The sequence below is a fragment of the Callithrix jacchus genome, chromosome 16, assembly GCF_049354715.1.
Source record: "Callithrix jacchus isolate 240 chromosome 16, calJac240_pri, whole genome shotgun sequence".
In the NCBI taxonomy this organism is placed as follows: Eukaryota; Metazoa; Chordata; class Mammalia; order Primates; family Cebidae; genus Callithrix; species Callithrix jacchus.
The window spans coordinates 14698068-14721215 of record NC_133517.1 but is presented as its reverse complement, the minus strand read 5'-3'; the positions used below and the strand labels follow the sequence as shown (position 1 = coordinate 14721215).

At 38.3% G+C, this 23148-nt stretch overlaps 1 protein-coding gene across 1 annotated transcript in view; it reads right to left on the bottom strand.

Annotated features, from left to right (window-relative positions):
• Positions 1-10041: 10041 nt before the first annotated feature.
• UBXN2B (UBX domain protein 2B) overlaps positions 10042-23148 on the bottom strand; it is a 31225-nt gene continuing 18118 nt past the window's right edge. Inside the window, exons 6-8 of the mRNA XM_035276501.3 lie at positions 20932-21069; positions 14910-15071; positions 10042-13626 (exon numbers count right to left, since the gene is read on the bottom strand). Of these exons, the coding sequence (XP_035132392.1) occupies positions 13464-13626; positions 14910-15071; positions 20932-21069 (463 nt within the window). The 3' untranslated portion in view covers positions 10042-13463. The remainder of the gene's footprint in view (positions 13627-14909; positions 15072-20931; positions 21070-23148) is intronic.

The window sequence follows — 23148 nt, the reverse complement described above, 5'->3', positions numbered from 1 at the left end:
CCAAGGCCTACTACACTGACATTCTCAATATTTCTATGTTTAGACATTAGCTATTTTACATTTCTGAAAATGCCAATTATATTCAGCCAAGTATTCCTCATCTATACTGCAGGAGATCACAGAAACTGTATCTACATGATAGTGATGTCTGGGTAATTTCTAATTCTTATTTGAACAAGTAGCTTTGATCCTGTCCCTTTCATTTTATTAACGCAGCTAAGGGAAAGATACTGGCATGGATTGTTTCCCAGGACCTATACACCCCCTGGTGGAGACGAGAACAAGCAACCGAATTCCCATACTCTGATGACCTGATGTTAACTTGTCAAAAGGTAAGTACTGCACAAGATTTTGGTTTACTACCAGTAGCACCTTGATTTTGTAAAGATTAACAGGCTCTTTGCCCTTAAGTATCTATTGCTAAATAATGACACGTTGGAATAAAAACCAAAAACAGTTCATCTCTCATTGTTACCTGATCGTTGTTACCTGATGTGCCTCCTCACCCATACATACCTATCAGTAGGTGGAAACCACACAGTTGTCTTACAGTCTGGGTCTTTGTATATATCTAAGTTACTTTGTCAAAGAAGTGAAAACGTAATCAACAATAGTACTCTTGATATTTCTAATTGCTGTCAACCAACGACATCTGATGTAGTCCTCTCTTTTCTGTCTTACAACTGAATAAGAATACCAGATTCTTGCACTAGATCAATGTAAAAAAAAAGAATTTGATATTCCTATCTCCAGTTAAAGAAAGACATAATATTCTTACAGAATTAGTGCCAGTGCCTTTCAAATGCGCTGGTTTTTCCTGCCACATCATTTTTGATGTAATAAATTTCCTTTTTTTGGCGGGGATGAAGTCTCACTCTGTTGCTCAGGCTGGAGTGCAGTGGCACGGTCTCATCTCACTGCACCCTCGGCCTCCTGGATTCAAGCGATTTTCCTGCCTCAAATAGCTGGAATTACAGGCACCTACCACCACACCTGGTTAATTTTTTGTATTTTTAGTAGAGAGAGGGTTTCACTATGTTGGCCAGGCTGGTGTCAAACTCCTGACCTTGTGACCCACTCCTTGGTCTCCCAAAGTGCTGGGATTACAGGAGGAACCTGTGCCCGGCCTGACGTAATAAAGTTTCTAGGATAAGTTTGAAAAACAAAACAATAAACTTTCAAGGAAAATATATCAAAACATTAGAACATTCAATACAAGAGAGTTAAATAGAACCCAAACTACCAAATCTTCATATATTAACATTTCATCTGAAGATGTTTTTGGCAGTGAAGCCAAGAATTATATTTGTGGAATATCCATTGGAAAATTACTTAATATGCTGAATACTATATTAAATAGTATTGTTGAATACTCACCATATTTGCTGAATATCCTTTAAAAAACTACTTAATCCTTTATAATAATCTACAAAATGAATATCTCAATATCTCTGTACCTACACTGCTATTTACTATTAAGAAGGACAGTGCTTGTTACCCCAAATTGTAAAAGAATAGAAACCGAACCATGTCAACCATAAAAAGATACTTCATCTTTACTGACAGTGTGATTCTTCATGTCACTTAACTCTTACCCAGGAACATAATGGGGCTAAGATTTATTCTGCTTTCCTCCAAGGGTTCTTGTGGAGGCCATATTTTTGAAATAATGTATGGAGGGAAAGCTATATAAACTCAAGTGCTGGCATAGTAGAAATATTTTAGGATTTATGTTTATATAGGATTTTACATTGTTGGTATTTACAGATATATCTCTGTTTACAAATGAGATGACCCCAAGTGCTGAATGTAAACTTATTTTTATAGTTACATCATTCAGATTGCACTTAAGGGACTTGATAGAGAATCATCTATAAACAACTATTTTATTTTGAAGTTGAATTGGCACCAACACCGATGTTATTTTATATGTAAAGATGTTCCGATGAAAGCTGTCTGTGTTACAGAGCTTTGCTCTTCTAATCCTATAGTGAACCTTTTTAGAGCTGATGATGCTTCACCTCTGCCCTGCTGCTGGGAAGATTCCATCCACACTTGTACTTCTCCTGACGTGTTACTGTCAGGAGAACTTAATGTTCCAAGGAAAGCTCCCAGTGAGTCAGAAAGGTTTGGAAGTAATATTTAGAAGTATTTGGAGAACAATGAAATAAAAGAACATAAGAGGAAGGGAAGTGAAAGTTTATGAAGGATTTGAAACTTTGTGGAAAGTTTATGAAAGTTTACAGAAAGTTGGTTGGAGATTTAGAAGTATATGAGTAAAATGAAAAACCACCACCACTACCCCACCCTACATACATATAGCATGAAGATTTTTTAGATATATTGGCATACAACCTATCTACAACATATATACAACAACAAGTAAAAGTCAATACTGACTTGCTTACAGCAGGAAGAATAATGAGGAAATAAATACGTTTTTGCATATACTTGAATGCATTATCTAAGTAAAAGCTTTGATTAGTGAACCATCAAAAGTGAGAAAAAGTAGAATTAGAATGTCTGTTTGCAAGTATAAAATAACTTGTCATAAATATAACCTGTCATAAATTTAAAAACTCTTAGAAATGCAATTATCTTTTATGATTTTATGATTTTCACTAATTTAGAGCTAATTTGGAGAAAGAAAAAAATAGTTTGTGAGTCATCCAGTGATCCTTTGCATCTGAGAAGGTTGTATCACGTTGATACATGCCATGCACTCACTGTGGCATGAACATGACCTAGAAACCCATCAAGGTTTTTTGCTATTTTCATTATACTCAAAACAAAAGGACTGAGATGCGTGTGGATACAGTCCTATGTTAAAAGTAATTTCTCATTTTAAGAACTAACTATAGAGAACTCCTGATCTCTTGTAAACTTTAGTGCCATTTTTAATGTCAAATATACTTAAGATTTTTATTTATAAGTAATAAAAACCCATGGAAATTAAGTAATTACTGGTTAAATATTTTAGCATGCATAAAAGGGCACTTTAAAGAACCATCCAAATTAAGAGGAATTTATAATATCATTTTTTTCTGAAAAATAATTCCAAAACCAACATCGAAACTCATGCATGTTTGCAGATATCCTTGTCTGTTTATAAAGGTTATTTGGAAATCTGTAACTGCAGGTCATTTCTACTGCCTTTGCTTGCGTGGAAGATTGCATAAGTGAGTTAATTTAGAGAACAAGAACAATGTAGAATGACAAGTGAGAAGTTTTTTGTAAGTTCAGCCAAATTGAGTGGGTAGCCAAAGTCAACAGCTACTTGATCTGGTTTGATTTCAGGGGCAGGAGTGCCACATAATTAAACCCTCTAGTGTCATCTAATTTTATGCAGTTTTTTATTTAAAAAGTCATTATGTACATTTATAATCTCATTAACTTCTCTTTGTCATTTTTGGGTGTCAGTAGTCAGGTAACAAACAAATAATGATGAGATATTACATTCAAAGCCTAAAAATGTTGGAATATGTCAAACAATAAAAAATTGAAGAATGACTACTGCACAGGCTTGTATTATACAGCCTTTGTTATATAAAAAGAGCTTATATATAAAAATACAATCTGTAAGAATCATACTGTAAACAATCAGACTGCATGACAAGTGACCAGGAAACTGGTTGTTTCAGAGTAATCAAAAAAATAGTTACTGAACAGCTTGAGGGTTTTCTACAATGTCTTCATAGCACAGTGTCCTTCCTTATTTCCAGACTTCTAGAATCACAGCAGTTACTACTGCTGGAATCAAGAAAATCTAGTCGGGTGCGGTGGCTCACACCTGTAATCCCAGCACTTTGGGAGGGCGAGGTGGGTGAATCACAAGATCAGGAGTTCAAGACCAGCCTGGCCAACTTAGCGAAACCCCATCTCTACTAAAATTACAAAATGGTAGTGTGTGCCTGTAGTTCTGGCTCCTCAGGAGGCTGAGGCAGGAGAATCACTTGAACCCAGGAGGTGGAGGTTGCAGTGAGCTAAGATCATGCTGCTGCACTCCAGCCTGGCAAGAGTGAGACTTTGAATCCTCGGTATTTCACACACTGTGAGTTCTTCATATGGGCATTCCTTAGCCTTTTTCTTTCCAGTTCTACCATAGGAATCTGCCAAGGACACTTCATTTAAAGCCATACAGATATTACCAACACCCAGAAAGGAATGAACAGCTCTTCTAAAATGCCTTTTTTCTCCCTTTAAAACCCAATCAAAACACATATATTATGTATAAATATAAATATAATATATATTATATACAAATTCAAATGTAATATATACATTTATATATTTTAAAAATACATAAATATGTATTTATATATTTTTAAAAATACATAAATATGTATTTATATATTTTAAAAAATACATAAATACGTATTTATATATTTTCTCCTTTTAAATCCCAAATATTTTATATATATTATATATAGTATTTAAGACTCTGTCTTATATATGTTATATATCTTATATATTATATATATATAGTTTTTGAAGACAGAGTCTTGCTCTGTTGTCCAGGCTGAAGTGCAGTGGCCTGACTATGGCTCACTTGCAGACTCAACCTCTTGGGTTCAAGTGATCCTCCCACCTTAGTCCCTGAGTAGCTGGAACTACTAGACATGTGTCACTGCACCCTGCTAATTTAAAAAAATATTTTGTAGACACAGGGTCTTGCTATGTTGCCTAGGCTGGTCTCGAACTCCTGGCCTCAAGCAATCCTGCTGCCTCAGCCTCCCAAAATGGTGGGATTACAGGTGTGAGCCTCTGCACCTAGCCAACATACATTTTCTATCACCAGCATCAACTTTGTTGCCACTGTTCTCTCATTTAAAAAACATTAATGTATATATTCTCCCAAGGTCCGGAGGGTTTTATTCTTCATTTGCTGATTTATTACTAATTAACCATGTACTGAGTGACTCTCGTATGTAAGATATTGTTCTGGGCTGTAGGGACACAAAGTGAAGCGTCTGGGGGAATGGGAAAGGAGCATGTTAGTCAAACAAGTTAACAAGAAAATATCAGGTATTGCTAATGCTATGGTAAAAAGTATAAAAAGTGACTGAGAGAGAAAAGAGATGACTTTAGATTGAGGCATCAGCGAAGGCCTTTCTGAAGACATTGCATTTATTAAGCTGAGGTCAGAAGGACAAATTGTGTAACAGACTGTCATTTACCCTGAGTAACGTGCTGCCTGCCAATGCAGGACTGTGTGTTTGGTAGGCCGTCAGTAAGTGATAGTCCAGGTAGTCATCTCTAAGTTATGTACTGCTGACTGGGTGCAGTGGCTCACACCTGTAATCCCAGAACTTTGGGAGGCCAAGGTGGGTGAATCACTTGAGGTCAGGAGTTCAAGACTAGCCCGGTCAACATGGTGAAAACCCGTCTCTACTAAAATACAAAAAAATTAGAAGGGCATGGTGGTACACACTTGTAATTCCAGCTCTCAGGAGGCTGAGGCAGGAGAATCGCTTGAACCCAGGAGGCAGAGGTTGCAGTGAGCCAAGATCGTGCCACTGCACTCCAGCCTGGGCAACAGAGCAAGACTCCATCTCAAACAAAAAACTAAAACCAAAACAAAAGAAAAAAAACCCAAAAGTTATGTACACCTTATTGCAAATGCACTGAACACATGCTTAAAATTAAATAATATAAAGTCAGGTTAGTTTGGGTTGCAACAGAATACTAACGTACACAATATTCTGGACACTAACATCTAGTAGCATTACAAATACTTATAATAGGTTTTCAAGGGGTAAAGAAAACCCTCCTAGCCTCAATATTATGTATTTTATAAGTACATGTATAAAATATTGTATTTGCAGGTAATTTTACTATATTAATAAAAACAACCGCCTCATCCCCTGAAATGCTGAAACTCCACTTGTATCAGCTAGCTCATGCTTTCACTTTGAAGTCTACTGGTGCTCTGAATATCTGTTGTATTTATTGTTGCTGCTTTTTAATCAACATAGATGCTTATAGAAAACTAAACATTAGGCCAGGTGGCTCACTCCAGTAATCCCAGCACTTGGGGAGGCAGAGAAGGGCGGATTGCCTGAGGTCGAGTTGGAGTCCAGTCCATCCAACATGGTGAAACGCCTGTCTCTACTAAAAATACATAAAATTAGCTGGGCATGGTGGCAGGCACCTGTAATCCCAGCTACTGGGGAAACTGAGGCAGGAGACTCGCTTGAATCCGGGAGGCATAGGTTGCAGTGAGTTGAGACTGCGCCACTGCACTCCGGTTTGTGCAACAAGAGTGAAACTCCTACTCAAAATAAAAAAAAAAAAAAGAAAAGAAAACCAAACATTGTAGTTTTTACCTTTCCTGATAAAAATGATAAAGTCTGTTCAACAAGCCTTTCCCACAAAGATAAAACTGAAGAATAAAACAGGGAAGATGTTAAATGCAGAAACTATGAGGAAAGGCTTTTCATAATTAAGAATGTTCTAAAGAGTACCTTGAAAAGCATACTACGTAAGGAAAACACAAACAAAAAATCAATACAGGCATAACAGAAACGACACATCCTCATTTTAAATATTCTTCTATCTCCAAGGTTAAAGTGAGAAAAGGCACTGGCTTAAATATGGACACTAATTGTGAGCCATTTTAAACACTATTTCCAAGCCAGTGTAAACGGAAGGAGGCAAATGGAAGGAGGTAAAAGGACAGTAAAGAGAATCTTGTGAGGAAAAACTTTCTATTAACCCTCTTTTAATGTTGCCTAATTACCATACACTCCTTAATTCAATAATAATCCTGAGCCCTCAGAAAGCACTGTATTGCTAATTACGTGTGAAGTCTTTAAGTCCATGCTGGTAAGTTAGTTTAACTGTTTGTTACCCCCTCCAAAGAAAGCAAGAAGTGTTGCCATGTAATCAACAAAACAGTGGTTTACCAGCATTCTCTTTCCCTGCAGCTTCCCTTTGAGTAGCTGCACTTGGAACTGTGCCAGAGAACCCACCTGAAATCAAACTATAGGATTCAAAGGAAATTTTAAGGTAGCCACCGCTTAGGATGATTCTGAGTATCTCTGCTTTACATAGAAACATCACAACAATGAATCATCAAGTTCAAACTTTCTAAAAGAGCATTTTCCCCTGCACACGTCCCCAGGTCATAGCTATAAATCCCCAAGAGGCAAAACTGTTAAGCTAAGTGGATTAGAGCTAGTTATCAGTTCTGGGACACACATGCTATTTTCATACACTATAACCCCCCCCACACACACACACACTTTGTTCCACATGTGCACTAGGGCTCTTTTTATAAACTATTTGGGTTAGAAGATATTTTAATTAAAAACTTTACAGAGGATTATATATATTCATATCATTGATCAGGGACACTCTTAAGAGGCAAACACTAATACAGGAGCTAGAAATAAATTATTTAAGCAGATAGTGAGGGCCAAAGAATCCTCGGCAGAACTTCCCTTTTTTTTTTTTTTTTGAGACGGAGTTTCGCTCTTGTTACCCAGGTTGGAGTGCAATGGAGCGATCTCGGCTCACCGCAATCTCCGCCTTCTGGGTTCAGGCAATTCTCCTGCCTCAGCCTCCCGAGCAGCTGGGATTACAGGCACGCACCACCGTGCCCAGCTAATTTTTTGTAATTTTAGTAGAGACGGGGTTTCACCATGTTGACCAAGATGGTCTCTATCTATTGACCTCGTGATCCACCCACCTCGGCCTCCCAAAGTGCTGGGATTACAGGCTTGAGCCACCGCGCCTGGCCGGAACTTCCCTTTTAACAAGAAGCAGCCCTAGAAATCATTTCTTTTCTAAGAAAGAGCAGCCTGAAAGATTGAGCTGCAAACATAGGTAAGAAAGCTGGAAGCTTCCATGGGAGGATGCCTGCAGCTATGCCAATAGAAAAGGGCTACCTGGGGGCCAGGCATGTCCACCATGGAAGCGTCATCTTCCTTTGTTAGCACGTGTACAGTAAGAAAGAAATGGGTAACATGGAGAAGCTCAGGCAGAGAACCCACCTGCATAATAGAAGATTGGGTTGGGGGCTGCCAGAGATCTGCACCCTATGCTGATGGCACACATGGTCCTAACCGGTTTTTCGTACTCTATGTATATCAGACCTCCCCACTAGCTCATCTATAACCCTCCCTGCATTTCACTGCGGATCGGCAACCAATTTTTCCAGGACCCCTCATGGTAGTAGAGAGCTCGTCTCCTTTTTTTTTTTTTAATTATTTTAAAATTCTATTTATAAAAAGCAATCAGCACATCCAAAATCTTTTTTTAATTTATTTATTTTACTTTAGGTGCATGCTATATCTGGCATTTCTCCCCATGTTATCCCTCCCCACCCTGCGCTCTCTCCCCGCTACCCCACCAACTGTCCGCAGTGTGTGATGCTCCTCTCCCTGAGTCCATGTGTTCTCATTGTTCAGCACCCACCTATGAGTGAGAACATATGGTGTTTGGCTTTCTGTTCTTGTGTCAGTTTGCTGTGAATGATGGTTTAGAGATTCATCCAAGTCCCCACAAAGGACACAAACTCATCGTTTTTTTATAGCTGCGTAGTATCCCATGGTGCATATGTACCACATTTTCTTTGTCCAGTCTATCATTGATGGGCATTTGGGTTGGTTCCAGGTCTTTGCTATGTACACAGGGATGCAATGAACATACGTGTGCACATGTCTTTATAGAACGATCTATAGTCCTTTAGGTATATACCCAGTAGTTGGATTGCTGGGTCAAATGGAATTTCTATTTCTAGATCCTTGAGGAATCACCACACTGTCTTCCACAATGGTTGAACTAATTTACACTCCCACCAACTGTGTAAATGTTCCTATTTCTCCACATCCTCTCCAGCATCTGTTGTCTCCAGATTTTTTAATGATCGCCATTCTAACTGGCGTGAGATGGTATCTCAGTGTGGTTTTGATTTGCATTTCTCTAATGACCAGTGATGATGAGCATTTTTTCATATGTTTGTTGGCCTCATATATGTCCTCTTTTGAAAAGTGTTTGTTCATATCCTCCCACTTTTGAATGGGTTTTTTTCTTGTATTTCTGTTTTAGTTTTTTGTAGATTCTGGATATTAGCCCTTTGTCAGATCCGTAGATTGCAAAATTTTTTTCCCATTCTGTTGGTTGCCGATTCACTCTAATCATGGTTTCTTTTGCTGTACAGAAGCTCTGGAGTTTAATTTGATCCCATTTGTCTATTTCTTTTGCTTATTAAACTTCAGCTCCTAACCCCTTTGTGTGTTGGCATCCTTGATCTCCATGGCCATGAGACAACAAACCTTGGGTGTCATCCCAGATAAGGCCGCTTTAACATGATACACTTTTCAACAATATACGTTGCACGAACCCCAAATACCTGAGATGGGTCTCAATATAGGAAGTTTATTTTGCCAAGGTTAAGGATGTGCACCTGTGACACAGCCTCAGGCGGTCCTGATGACATGAGCCCAAGGTGGTTGGGGCAGAGTTTGGTTTTACAGATTTTGGGGAGACATGAGACATCAATCCATATGTGTAAGATGAACATTGGATCAGTACAGAAAGGCAGGACAACTCAAAGTGAGGGAGAGGACTTTCAGGGCATAGGTAAATAAGAGAAAATTGGTGGCATTCTTCTGAGTTTCTGATTAGCCTTTCCCAAGGAGGCAGACAGGACTTTATCTCCGTGAGCAGCGGGATAACTTTGAACAGAATGAATGGGAGATGGGAGGCAGGATTGCACTAAGCAGTTCCCAGCTTGACTTTCCTTTAGTTTAGTGATTCTGGGGTCCCAAGATTTATTTTTCCTTCACAGTTGTTACAACGTTTTCAGAAATCCACTGTGGCAAAAAAAGAAGAACCTGAATCTTTTTGTTTGGGTAGAATAAAAACAGAAACAGTCACAGGAAATTCCAGTAATACTGCTACAACCAGTTCCTTCTGTCCCTGAAAAAGGTGCACCAAGGGAAATTAAACCATAGGAAATGTTATTCATGCTAAAATAATCTATTTGGCCACTCAAAACGATAAATCAAAGAAAATTTGAAAAACCTTTCCAATGAGTTTCAGTGAAAACAGTCTTTACTGATAAGCAGACACTTCAAACTTTTAGATTACATAGATCATGCAAAATGACTGACCTTACACATGGTTGTCTGTTCATTGTGACATATTTTTTGACATGATTATAATTTAAAAAGAATGACTGCAGTAGTAAAAATAATTCATGGAAATCTCTCAATGAGCAAAACATTACATAGCACACATGAAATACTGTTCATCCCTCCTGGATGTTTTAATTCTCTCCCAATGTAAATCTCTGTATTTTGGAAGACTATTATATACAAAAATGGCAGTTATTTCTGTATGTGCATCCATAGGCACCCAACTGATAAAAACAAGAAAATTTCAAATAATTTTACAAGGTTTGGTTATTTTTCCTGTTTTGTTAATCCAAACAGGACAATGCCCTTTAATTTAAAATGTTCATTTCTTTTAAAAAACCGTTTTCTTCAGAAGATGATTTCGACTCCTGAAAAGGTGGTTTTACACCTGGTCCTCTTTTTGAATTGGGGCTGGCTGTTATAAACGTAGTTTTCAGTAAGTGAAAAGGAGCAGGGCTTGTTTTGAGAAGAACTCCTCTTCCCTGTGGTGGTGGGATCACTTTCATCCTGTGGTAGTTCTGGCAGCACTCTCACTATGAAAACGCTGGCACAGGCACATTCACCTCTTTGAAGTAAGCAGTGACCCTGGAGAATGGTGAATTCAAGATCTCCTAGCAGCATATTCAAGTCCTCTGGCAGTGAAGTAGGCATAAAAGACTTTTCTAGGTACTTGGAGTGGTGCTGTAACAAATACCTAAAAATGAAAAAGTAGCTCTGGAACTGGGCAGTAGGTAGAGGCTGGAAGGATTCTGAGGAGCATGACAGAAAGAAACTAAACTGCCTTAAGCGGACTGTAGTAGAAATACGGAATGTTAATGCCAGGGCAGGCTCGAAGGACGGTCAGAGTGTGAGAGCGAACACTTAGACTGCCATAGAATATCTAACTCATCATGAATAGACTACTAACTGAAGTAACATTAAAGACACTGCCACTGAGGACTTAGAAGAAAATGAGGAATATGTTATTGGAAAAGTGGAGGAATGAGGTCCTTGTTACATAGTGGCAAAAAACTAAGCTGAATTGAGTCCTGCAGTTACTTGTAAAACAGAATTTTTAAGTGATGACTTCAATATTTAGCTGAGGATATTTCCAAGCAAACTGTGGAAGGTACAGCCTGCTGTCTTCCTGCTGATTATAGTAAAATATAGAAGGAGGTAGATAAATTGAGGGAAGAACTGTTAAATATAAAGAAACCAGGACTTGATTTGGGAAATTCGTGGCCCATTCAATTGGCAAAAGCTGCTAAAACTAATTCACTATGAGGACAGGCTTCTCTAGAGAAAGCGATGAAGGTATGGCTGTATAACATTTTGCTAATACTTCAGAAACATCAAAAGGTCTGAGTATCAGGTCACACGAAGGGCTCTCTGAAGAGATTAAGGGTGTGTAACATACATCCACTCAGCTATTTCAGAAAAAGCCACAAATAGAGATGGGATTTTCCAGCAAAGATGTGAGCAACCTCCTATCTAGATGAGTGAATCCCCATGACATATGTAAGAGACCCATAAGTTTCTTGACAATGTTATAGCAGCAGAAACGCCACCATTTTTAACAGAAAGCTTTAGAGAATATAAAAGAAACGAGCTAATAAGCTGATACTCAGTTGGAAACGTGGGCTAACTTTTGTGAAAAAGTAAAAATGACTCTGAGACAGTCACAAGCCCAGAGAACTGAGATATCACACCCAGATCCTCTCCCAAATTTAATTTAGATGGCTTTAATGTGAGATTTGAGACTTTTCAGTTGGTGAGACTCATATAAGATTTTGGATTTAGAGTTGATGCTGTAATAATGGGTTGTGACTTTTGAGCACCTATGAGTGAGGTAAATTTATTTTGTGATGGCTCTGAATCTTTAATAAAGGGCCACCCTGAATCTTTAACATGGGGTGGGGAATGCAGTAGGCAAGAATAATGTTCTATGTAAAATGTTATGTCCTAATCTCAAAATCTGCATGTAACCTTAAATGCTTAAGAGATTTTGGAGATGTAGTTAAGGTTACTATGGATTTCAAGATGAGGAGATAAGCCTAGATTTATCCAGTGGGCCTCATTTAGTCATGAGTTCTGCAGAGAACCTCCGCAGGCTGGTGTCAGAGAGATGTGATAACAGAAGGGTCATAGAGATGGAACAGTGCTGGTTTTTAAGATTGAAGAAAGGTCACAAGCCAAGGAATGCAGATGTCCTCTAGAAGGTGGAATGACAAGGAAATGATTCTCCTGTACAGCCTCCTGAAAGGAATGCAGCTCTGCCAACAAACTGATCTTAGCACCGCAAAACCCATTTGGACTCCTAACCTATAGGATTTCTAAGATAATCAAATTTGCGGTATTTTAAGCCTTATTTTGTAACTTGTTATGGCAGCAATGGAAAACTAACCAGAAGTGGTAACTAAAGATGAAATGGTGTCTTGGAAGACGGACAAGCTTCTGGCTTCAGAGAAATGCAAACATTTATGCTGGTAATTCTTTAGATCCAGTCTGTCTGACAGAATTTGTACTCCTGTATTTCTACACTAGTCTTGTTCTGGAGAAGACATTCTAGGTTGAGCACATAGAACAGTGTTTAGTGTACATAGGGAGTTTCATAGAAAAATGTGTTGAATGAATAAATGAATGAATGTGATCAAGGCAGGCTCTGGGAGGAACTGTAATTACTGGATTAAATGTTGTTGCTGTTTACCATATCTTTTTAAGAACTGCTGACCTTTATGTGTTTTGTTTAAGTTCACGATAGTCAAAATTCTATAAAATACAAGGCAAAATTGTATTTTCTGATACTAGGAACATACCTAAATCAGTAAGTAAAAAGGATGTGTAAAATCTTAATAGAAGAAATAATTACTGTATGATCAAACAATTTCAAAATCAAAAGAGACACTTTTCAGTATATATTACAAATTTTCAACTTATTTGATCAAAAGATTTCTTAATGGCTGTTGGTCAATGCTGCATCAAGAAACTTTAGTGCAAATTTTACCGAATGCATCTTATCAAAAAGGGGTTTTGTTCATTTTTTTCTGCAAACAAATGTTGTTACATTAACACTAAGCATGGAACAAACTGATCTGCCTAGAAATCCAAAAACTATCAACATAAGCCAGTCCTTGAACTAAAAACTCAAACATCCTTATCTCGAAGTCTCTTCCTAATCTAAATTTGTCTCTATGCAGGTTGGAAGACAGAATAACAATAAAACCAAAATTTATCTGTAGAAATAATAAAAATAATTTGGTTGTTTTTAATGCTGGAAGCACTGTCCTTATTAATATGGCATATCACCTATTCCCACATGCTGCTGCGTGGACAGGAGCAATATTATTTCAGTTGCTGGACTAACACAGTGTTGAGGATATCTGCTTCTTGCAGTGTCTTGCTTTCATCTGTTAGCTCTTTATTCGGAAATGAAGTCACAAGAATAAAGTCAAGAGTGGCAAATTCAGGACGAGACTGCACAATAAAGTTCCGGACATCCAGGATCCTGAATAAACAAGACAAAAATAATTTATAGTGTAAAAAATCGTATTTTCATGTAAGCTTAAGTTAAAATTAAATCATAACAAAAATCACAAAATGTTAGTCTTTATAAAAGGTGTTAACTTTCTTTAATATGTAGTATTTCAATTGAAACATTTATCTTATGCTTAAGTTTAAATGTAAAGTAACTTTAGAGTGTACTTAACATTTGCTTTTCCTGTAAAATGGAAGAATCATAAGGTAAGTTATGCATAAAGTAAGTGTACTAATGTTATTTTAAAAGTACAGGGCTGGCTGGGCGTGGTGGCTCACACCTGTAATTCCAGCACTCTGGGAGGCTGAGGTGGGTGGATCACTTGAGGCCAGGAATTTAAGATTAGCCTCGCTAACATGGTGAAACACCATCTCTATTAAAAACAGAAAAAGTTATCTGGGCTTGGTGGTACCTGCCTGTAATCCCAGCTACTCAGGAGGTTGAGGCATGAGAACCGCTTGAACCTGGAAGGCAGAGTTTGCAGTGGGCTGAGATGTGCTGCCACTGCACTCCAGCCTGGGAGACAGAGTGAGACTCTGTCTCCAAAAAAAAAGGTGCAGGTCCTACTTTTTTCAGAGTATAAAATATGTTAGCAGCATATGATCCAGAAAAAGGTAACTATGATTGCCTGTGGCAAAGTGAGTCTAAAACTAGGAAATGTGTTGTCATAATTTTAGATAATTACTCTCACATAAATACAGTAATTCAACCAACATCATAAATATATCTGTTAGGGTCTTGCCTCAATAGACAAATCATATGTTGATGTACAAATCAATCAATATAAAAAGAACATTTAACACTATCTAAAGTTCTGGACAAGAGCACAATTCAACTTTATTTACACTATACATTATATTATGAAGTATTTGCTATATAGAAAATTAATCCCCATCAAAATTATCACAAATTTTTAAATGAATGAAGTCCCAAAAAGGTTTTACAATGTTAAATCTGATTCTACTTCATTATTGTTTTGGCAACAACACAAAGCTACAGTTCTTAATTTATTTTTGTGTGATATCTGAGATCACATTAGTATTCTGAACGTTTACACAAACTGTTTAAATACCATATATTTCATTTCTTATACACAGCTATTATTCTTTTAAAAATGTTTCTTCTGTCAAAAACTTACTTAAAAGTAAACCTAAAGAATATCATATTCTTCATTACTCATGTTACATAGTTTCACTTAGGTAAGCAACCCAGCGTATAATAGCAAACAGGACTCCACTGGTAAAGAAGCTTACCTGTGTGTACTATTGAATCTTTGTATCAAACGACTCCCATCTGCTAACCTGATTTGAATTTTTGTTGTTGGGACTGAATCATCAATAAGAACAACTGCATTAAGTATTGATTTATCCTCCTCTTCTGGAGAAGAAGGTGTACTGATTATTTCAGGAGTAAGGCTAAGAAAGAAGAATTAAAGAATTAGAACACAAATCTGAATTTTCCTTGTTTAACTGTCTGCAATTTTATCAGACTGTTTAGCAAATCAGTTTTAGTTAGAAATAGGAGCAACTCTGAGTTGGTGTCAAAGAATGACTGAGAGCACAGACAGACATGGTTTCACATCCCAGCAATGTCTATTGTGTAAAGCTGAGTAAGTCCATCAATTATTTTGAATCCCTGTTCTATCATTTATAAAATGAGGAAATAATACTATGTTACGAAGGTATATTATGCCAGTAAGTCCTTAATATTGGGCCTAGAACACAGTGTTTGAACAGGTGCCAGCTATTGTGTACCTATTATCAGCACTAAATTCACTTAATTTAAACTTGGCTAATATTACTTAAAAACATCTGATTCAAGCACTACTTTGCAAAAGAGAAATAATTTCTAAGTATTAGTGAAGAGTAAAATGTTAAAACATAACAATAAATTCATAATGAAGCTAATTTAATAGAACATTTTACCACTTGAACTTGGTTACTAGATAGCCTAGCACTGCTGTCTTAGCCCCTTCTAACACTAGCTGGATGATCAGACAGTACATGCCAAAAGTGAATGTCAAAAATACAGTGCCTTTTGGTTAACAGATTAACAGAAATTTAGCCCAATTATCCTCAGTCATCTCACGGGATTTTTGATAGCCTTGAAGTTTATTTTCTTGAACAATAAGATTTAGATGGGTTTCTATACATTATTTGGAAAAAAAGACACACATGTATCTACATATTTATTAGTATAAAAGTTCTATGGCATTTGGGCTTTTGTCCAATATAAAACTAAATCATCATGACTCTTACTACCAATCAAAAAGTTTCTCAGAGTACACAGCAAAGTGGTAAGATTATCTGGTACTAATAGCTGACACTTTTTCTTTAGCTATTTCCTGACACTAATTTTAGAAGTGATAGAAAATATATAAAGATATACACAAGGTTAAAGTTATGACTTACAATAAATGACCAGATATTAAGGAATTTCTTCTTAATTTGGAATTGAGGACCTAAGTAATTGCACTGCCAATCTGGTTTACTGTGCCAACAGTCCAGTGTTCCTTACACAAGGGAGGGGAACAAAAAGCCAAGAGAAAGGACACGAGACACTGAAGGCAAAGGACGTCTTTACCTCTGCCTCACTGACAATCAGGTATACACATTATCATCATCACTACCACCATTACCACCTCTGCCACATTCATTATTTCATTTACATCAGCCTGGGAAGCAGTGTTAACAGCTCAGTTCCTGGAGCCAGATTACCTGGTTTCAGTCCCAACTCTGCATTTACTATGTGACACCAGGCAAGTCACTTACCCTTACTATGCCTAAGGGACAACAGCAGCATTATTGTAAAGATTAATTAGGACACATAAGCACTCCAAATGGTGCTTTTACATAGTTGGCACTACTAATAGTTGGCTATTAGCATTGTAATTATCCTAACAACAACTCTGGAAAAAAAGCCCTAATACTCCTATTGGTAGGAGAGCTGAGGTTTATCTTGGGCTCTTTTCAGACATCAAGTTGCCTCCCTGTTGTTCTGTTGTTTTTGCAATCTACTGCTTTCTGTTTATGGCAGATTCTGACCAGGTGTGCTTCTTCTCAAAACAGAAAATATAGGGCGGGGAAGCTACGTAAGAAAATCTGTATCTGTCACAATGAAGCTACTGTATATGGAATAATAACCTTTGAGAACTGGAATGGATGGACTTTCAGTATAACTTAGGCCAACCACATCATTTTATCCAAAAGAAACTGAGTCACAGAGAGACTAAAAGACATGCTCAGAACCACCCAGACAGACAGCTGGACAAGCTGGTAGTGTGGTATTAAAAAACCAGCTTAAAAAGTTATGTTATTTGTTTTACTTTATTTATTTTTCTGAGATGCAGTTTTGCTCTCTGTTACCCAGGCAGGAGTGCAGTGGTGTGATCTCAGCTCACTGCAACCTCTGCCTCCTGAGTTCAAGTGATTCTCCTGCCTCACTCTCCCATGTAGCTGAGATTACAGGTACCTATCACCGTATGAGGCTGATTTTTTTTTTTTTTTTTTTGTATTTTTAGTAGAGATGGGGTTTTGCCATATTAGCCAGGCTGGTCTTGAACTCCTGATCTCAAGTCATCTGCCTGCCCCAAACTCACAAATTACTGGGATTATAGGAGTAAGCCACTGTGCCTGGCCAAGTTATGTTAATTCTAATATTTAGCTTTCAAAATCACATCTGTTTGTTATTTAAAACTTTCTCTGTATCATTCAATTGATCAAACCATAGTAAAAGCTTTACATTAAAAAGAAACTTTAAGAAAGAAAAGAGAGAGAAATTAATTGGTAAAGGTTTCTAGGCAAAAGGCAGGAAAGGACATAGGTTGTAATTCCTTCAGACAGGAGCACAAATACCCTCTTCTTCAAACTTATGGAGGGAGAGGAAGATGAAAATGACCAATAATAATCCTGAAGGCTGGAGGGGAACATAATAAGAATGTGAATTCCTGTTAGATACTATTTTCTCAGTGAAGCTGGAAGCAAAGAAATTTGCTGACAGTGAGGGGCAGGGGTCAAGGAGGGGATTTAGAAAAGCAGCTAGGCTTGTAAGACTGGGGAGGCACAGCACTGCCTGCTCAGCACAGCTGAGACTGTCCCCAGATTCACTGAGGTCCACGGGGCAGACAACCCAGTCAGGCTCCAGTCAGGCCAGAGTTGTTGAACAGCTGGGATAAGAAAAGGCTTTGAAGTTAGAGAAGAGAGCCCTCTGGGTCTAGGACCCCAGATGAAGTCAGATATCAGGTGAGTGAGAGTGGCAAGCACAATCTTTTGAACAGAACAGTAGGACAAACAGGCAGTGACTGTTTTCATGCAGATTAAATAACAATTTTTTTACCACTACACGTCAGCTCAAAAGCCTACCAAGAATGCCTACTCGCTAGTCCTCCCTATTAAAAATGACTTCGTGATTTTGTTAGGCACTACTCTAGCTCACTAAACTATTTTTTATACCACTGTTAATTTGCAGTTTTACATGTATGGTTTGCTCTCTTCTATTTTGTGGGGTACTATGTCACATTTTTACTGCATTTTGGTTTGTACCACAATTGTATATTACATAAAAAGATTTAGTTTCCATCTATGTAACATTCTGTATGTACTTAGATGGCCATCTATGGAAGACAATGGATTATTTTCATTTCTGTTTTACTTGCTCCTTTTTATGTCCTGTTCAGTAAATAGTTATCTGGAACCCTTGAGAAGCAAGCTATTTTAGAAAGTTACTTTCTAATGAAGGTTAACTATTATACTCTTCATATATCTCTTAATGTAAATCTTCAATATACAATGTTCTATATGTAATTCTTTACTTTAGTATATAAGGTATTTGCTTATTCAACATTTGGGTTTGTGTACATATAGGCTCACATCAAACTCATCTCCTTCTAGTGTAAAGTCTCTATTAGAAGCTGAAAATTCTAAAGACTACATCTCTCAGACTCTCTTGCAGCTAGGATTTCATAACTCTACCCTTCCACCAAGGAAACAAACATATACTTGTTTGGTGGAAGTAGCACTGCAAAGTGAAAACTCTGTAGCTCTTCTGGTTACCAGGCAGTGGAGGCATTTCTTTCTTTTATGACGGAATGTCCTAGTATCTAGTCCCTAGTTTCATGGGGATGGAACACCTGACTGGGGGGCATAGGTGTGTCTCTAGAACACTGTTCTATTGTGTTTGTTTCTCCTGGCTAAGGAAACTTTGGTTTGCTTGTCTCTTCTAGATGTTCTATAAGCTACACAAGATCCCATAAGAAACCTATTACTACTAGCAAGTAGATTCTGTTTTCTAAAAACAGAATCCAGATCAACACGGCTAGTAAATTAACATGGCATTATTACCACTGATCTCTCACTTTCTTCCATCAGTGTCTCCTTTCTTTTCTATTATTTTCTCTAGCTATTTGCCTTAAAAGGAAGATGATCTTTGTGAGATAATATCCTTATTTTCATGCATTTAATCACTGCTGGCTCTTCTCAGATGCCTTCCCTTTATGCTACCTTCTTTAATTCCAATCCTATATTTATTGTATGTCTACTAACAAGGATGTGCAGTCTAACATAAATTCTTGGTCATACATTTAAATAATAGAGAAGGAAAACGTATATAGCAAAGAGATGACTAGGCATTTTATCTGCATTCTAATTAAAAATCATAATCTCAATAAATATTAAGTAAAAATGAGAAGTGTGAGAAAATTAAAAAAAATATATACATATGTATGTTGATCACAACAAGAGGAGTAAAAACATAGTATTTTACAATTCAAGAGAAGCCTGGCCAGGCATAGTGGCTCATGCCTGTAACCCAGGCACTTTGGCAGGCCAAGACAGAAGAACAGCTTGAGACCAAAAATTCAAGACCAGCCTGGACAACACAGTGAGACCCATATCTCTACAAAAACTAAAAAGAAAAAAAATTAGCTGGGCTCAGCAGTGCCTGTAGTCCCAGCTAGTCAGGAGAATGGGGTAGGAAGCTTGCTTGAGCCCAGGAGGTCAAGGCAGCAGTGAGCTATGACTGCACCACTGTACTCCAGTCTGGGCAACAGAGCAAGACCCTATCTCAAAAAAAAAAAAAAAAGAAAAAAAGAGAAGCCTGACATAGGGCAGGAAAGAAAGATGAGGAAGAAAATTCCAAGTAGGCCTGTTACTGAAAATTGAAGCATCTGTGTCCTGAGAAAAACAGGTCAACATAAATTCCCGTATTTCCTTTAGGTCCCCAGAACCAGTCACTATCAGGAGAATACAAAAAGGAAGACTAGAGAGAGCAAAATATAAAGAAGCAAGAATGAGTTCTTTCCTATCTTGAAAAATGGGAGGAGAAGAGGCAACCAGTGTGCACCAGCAACTGAAAAGGGCCTGGAAGCGAAGGAATCACATGAAGAGAAGCAAAGGATGCACCAAAGGGCACACTGGCAACATCCCCAATGCGGCAATTCTGTATCACCTGCAACAGTATGTGGAAAAGTGGAGGGTAACTTTTACCAACATATTTCACAATTTCTAAGATTACGTTAAGCCATGACTATTATAAAGGAACCCACTAAACATTCTGCCATGCACATTGGTTTTTAAACTGTGCTCTTCAATGTCCTAAGGTTCTTTGGAAATGTCTGAGAGACAATGCCTTCCTTCACTGACAATCAGAGGAGCTCAGGTTTTACATATTGGGCTTCCACAACTTGACAAGAGTTTGGTTGTTTAAAAACTACTGAAAATCACAAAGCGAAGCACACCGCTCCTGCCGCTAGAGCTTGGTAATTACTGATGGCAGATATGCATGCTTCAGTTACGATGTAAGATACCCGTTATTCTAGCTCCTCAACAATCTTTACAATTCTCTCCTTTGAAACCAGGTAATCTGAAAGAGGCATATAATATAGTGGTGAAAAGCACAGACTCTGGAGTCAGAGTGCCTGGGTTTGAATCCCACATGCTAGCCATTTCTTAGCTCAATCATCCTGGGCAAATTACTGCACCTGCAAAATGAAGTAATGACTGTTTACATCACAGGGCTGTTGTAAATGAGATAATGCATATGTAGGGCTTAGAGGGCCAGGAACATGGTAACTGCAATCTCAGTATCAATATTAACTACAGTATTATTAATATCAATGAATATCACAGTGATATAACAACATAATACTATTAACAGATTTGTATATCTAATGTGCATAGTTCATATTTTGGTTTTTACTTCACAGGTCATTTTGCTTTTCTTATTCTCAAAGAAAAATTCATGTTCAACAAAGTATTTTTTTCATTTTAGGATTTTTACCTTCCAAGTTTTTGCCCTTCTCCACTAAAAGCCTTGAACCTCAATCTAGGTTTTATGTATTCTTGATCTTGATGATCCTCCATATCCAAATTCACTTGGCCACCATGAACAAGGCGCTGAAGCTCCAGGGGAATCTCTCTGTTAAAAAGGGGGAAAAAAGGTTATCATTGAGTTTTTCAAAAATTACGTTGTTGAGATTACTGTAATTATTTCATGAGCTACATTGGAAAACAGAATTTTCTGCTTAAATTAGAACACAAAAATTTCCATGATGATTGATTAGTCCTTGTGGATCTCTCTTAAAATTACTTTACATTACTCCTTGGTGGCTCTCAACACACGGATGCTTTGGTTGTCACAACTGGAGTGCTTCTGGCATTTAGAAAGTTAAATTTTAAGACAGTAATTTATCTGTAAATTAGCACTAAAAAATTCCTGTGAGGATAAAAGATAATGTGGATATTTATTAATAAACTCCTTGGAGAAAGTTCCGAAAATTGATATGGGTGTTTTTGCTTGTTGGATGTATTAGCCCATTTGCACTGCTATAAAGAAATACCTGAGGCTGGGTAATTTATAAAGCAAAGAGTTTTATTTTGACTCATGGTTCTGCAGGCTGTACAAGCAACATAGTACCAGAATCTGGCTTCTGGTGAGATCTCAGGAAACTTACAGTCACAGTGGAAGGTAAAAGGGGACCCAGTATATCACATAGCAAGAGCAGATGCAAGAGAGAGGAGGGAGTTCCAGGCTCTTGAGTGAGCTACCAGGCTGAGAACACACTCATTACGATGGGTATGGCACAAAGCTATTCATAAGGGATCTACCTCCATGATCCAAATACCTCCCTCCAGCCCCACCCCAAGAGCGGAGGTCACACTTCCACATGAGATTTGGAGGGAAAAAAAATATACACTGTATCATTTCCACCAGTGCCCCCCCCAAATCTCATGTCCTTGTCACACTGCGAAATACAATCATCCCTTCTCAATAGTCCCCCAAAGTCTTAACTCGTTCTAGCATTAACTCAAAAATCCAAAATCTCATCTGAGATTCAAGCCATATTCTTTCTACCTATAATCCTGTAAGATAAAAAAGACACTATTTACTTCTAAGATAGAATGGTGGTACAGTCATTGGGTTAAACATTCCCATTCCAAAAGAGAGATCCGCCAAAAGGAAGAGGCAACAGGCCCCACACAAGTCTGAAACTCAGCAGGGCAGACATTAAACCTTACAGCTCCAAAATAATTCTTGACTCCATGTCCCACATACAGGAGATATTGGTGCCAAACAAGGCTTTGGGCAGCTCTGGCCCTGTGACTGCTCTCACGGATTGGAATTGGATACCTGTGGCTCTTCCAGGCTTAGGATATGAGTTGCTGGTGGTGACTCTATCATTCTTGAGTCTGGGGGGTGGCACCTCCCTTCCAGTAGCTCCACTAGGCACTGTACCAGTGGGGACTCTGTCTGGGTGCTCCAAGCTCACATTTCCCTTTGGCATGGCCCTAGTAGGGTCTCTGAGGGGCCTCTGCTCCTGTGGCAGGCTTCTGCCTACGCACCCAGAATTTCTGATACATCCTCAGAAATCTTCCATGCCTTCCTCACTTATGCATTCTGTGTGCCTGTAGGCTTAACACCATGTGGAAGCCACCAAGGCTCACAATGGCTTGTGCCCTTGAGAACAAGCAGAGGCCCATGCTATATCTGGGGCTCTTTGAGGTGTGGCTGGAGCTGCAGCAGCTGGGATACTGGGAATGGCGTCCAGAGGCTGCACAGGGCAGCTGGGCCCTGAGTTTGACTTCTAAAACCACAATTTCCTCCTAGGACTCTGGGCCTGTGATGGCAGGGGCTGCCATAAAGTCCTCTGAAATGCCTTCGAGGCCTTTTTCCTAACATCTTGGTTAGTAGCACTAGGCTAGGTTCTCTTCTATTCATACAAATCTATCAAGTGGTTGCTCCACAGCCTGCTTGTATTCTGCTCTGAAAACACTTTTTCCTTCTCTACTACATGGCCAGGATGAGAACTTTCCAAACTTCCAACTGGCTCCACTTCTCTTTTAAAATCGAGTTCCAACTTTAAGTCATTTATTTGCTCCTATGCCTGACCACAGGCTGTTAGAAGCTGCCTTAACACCTCTTGAATGTTCTGCTGTTTAGAAATTGTTTCCACCAGGGCCGGGTGTGGTAGCTCACTCCTGTAATCCCAGCACCTGG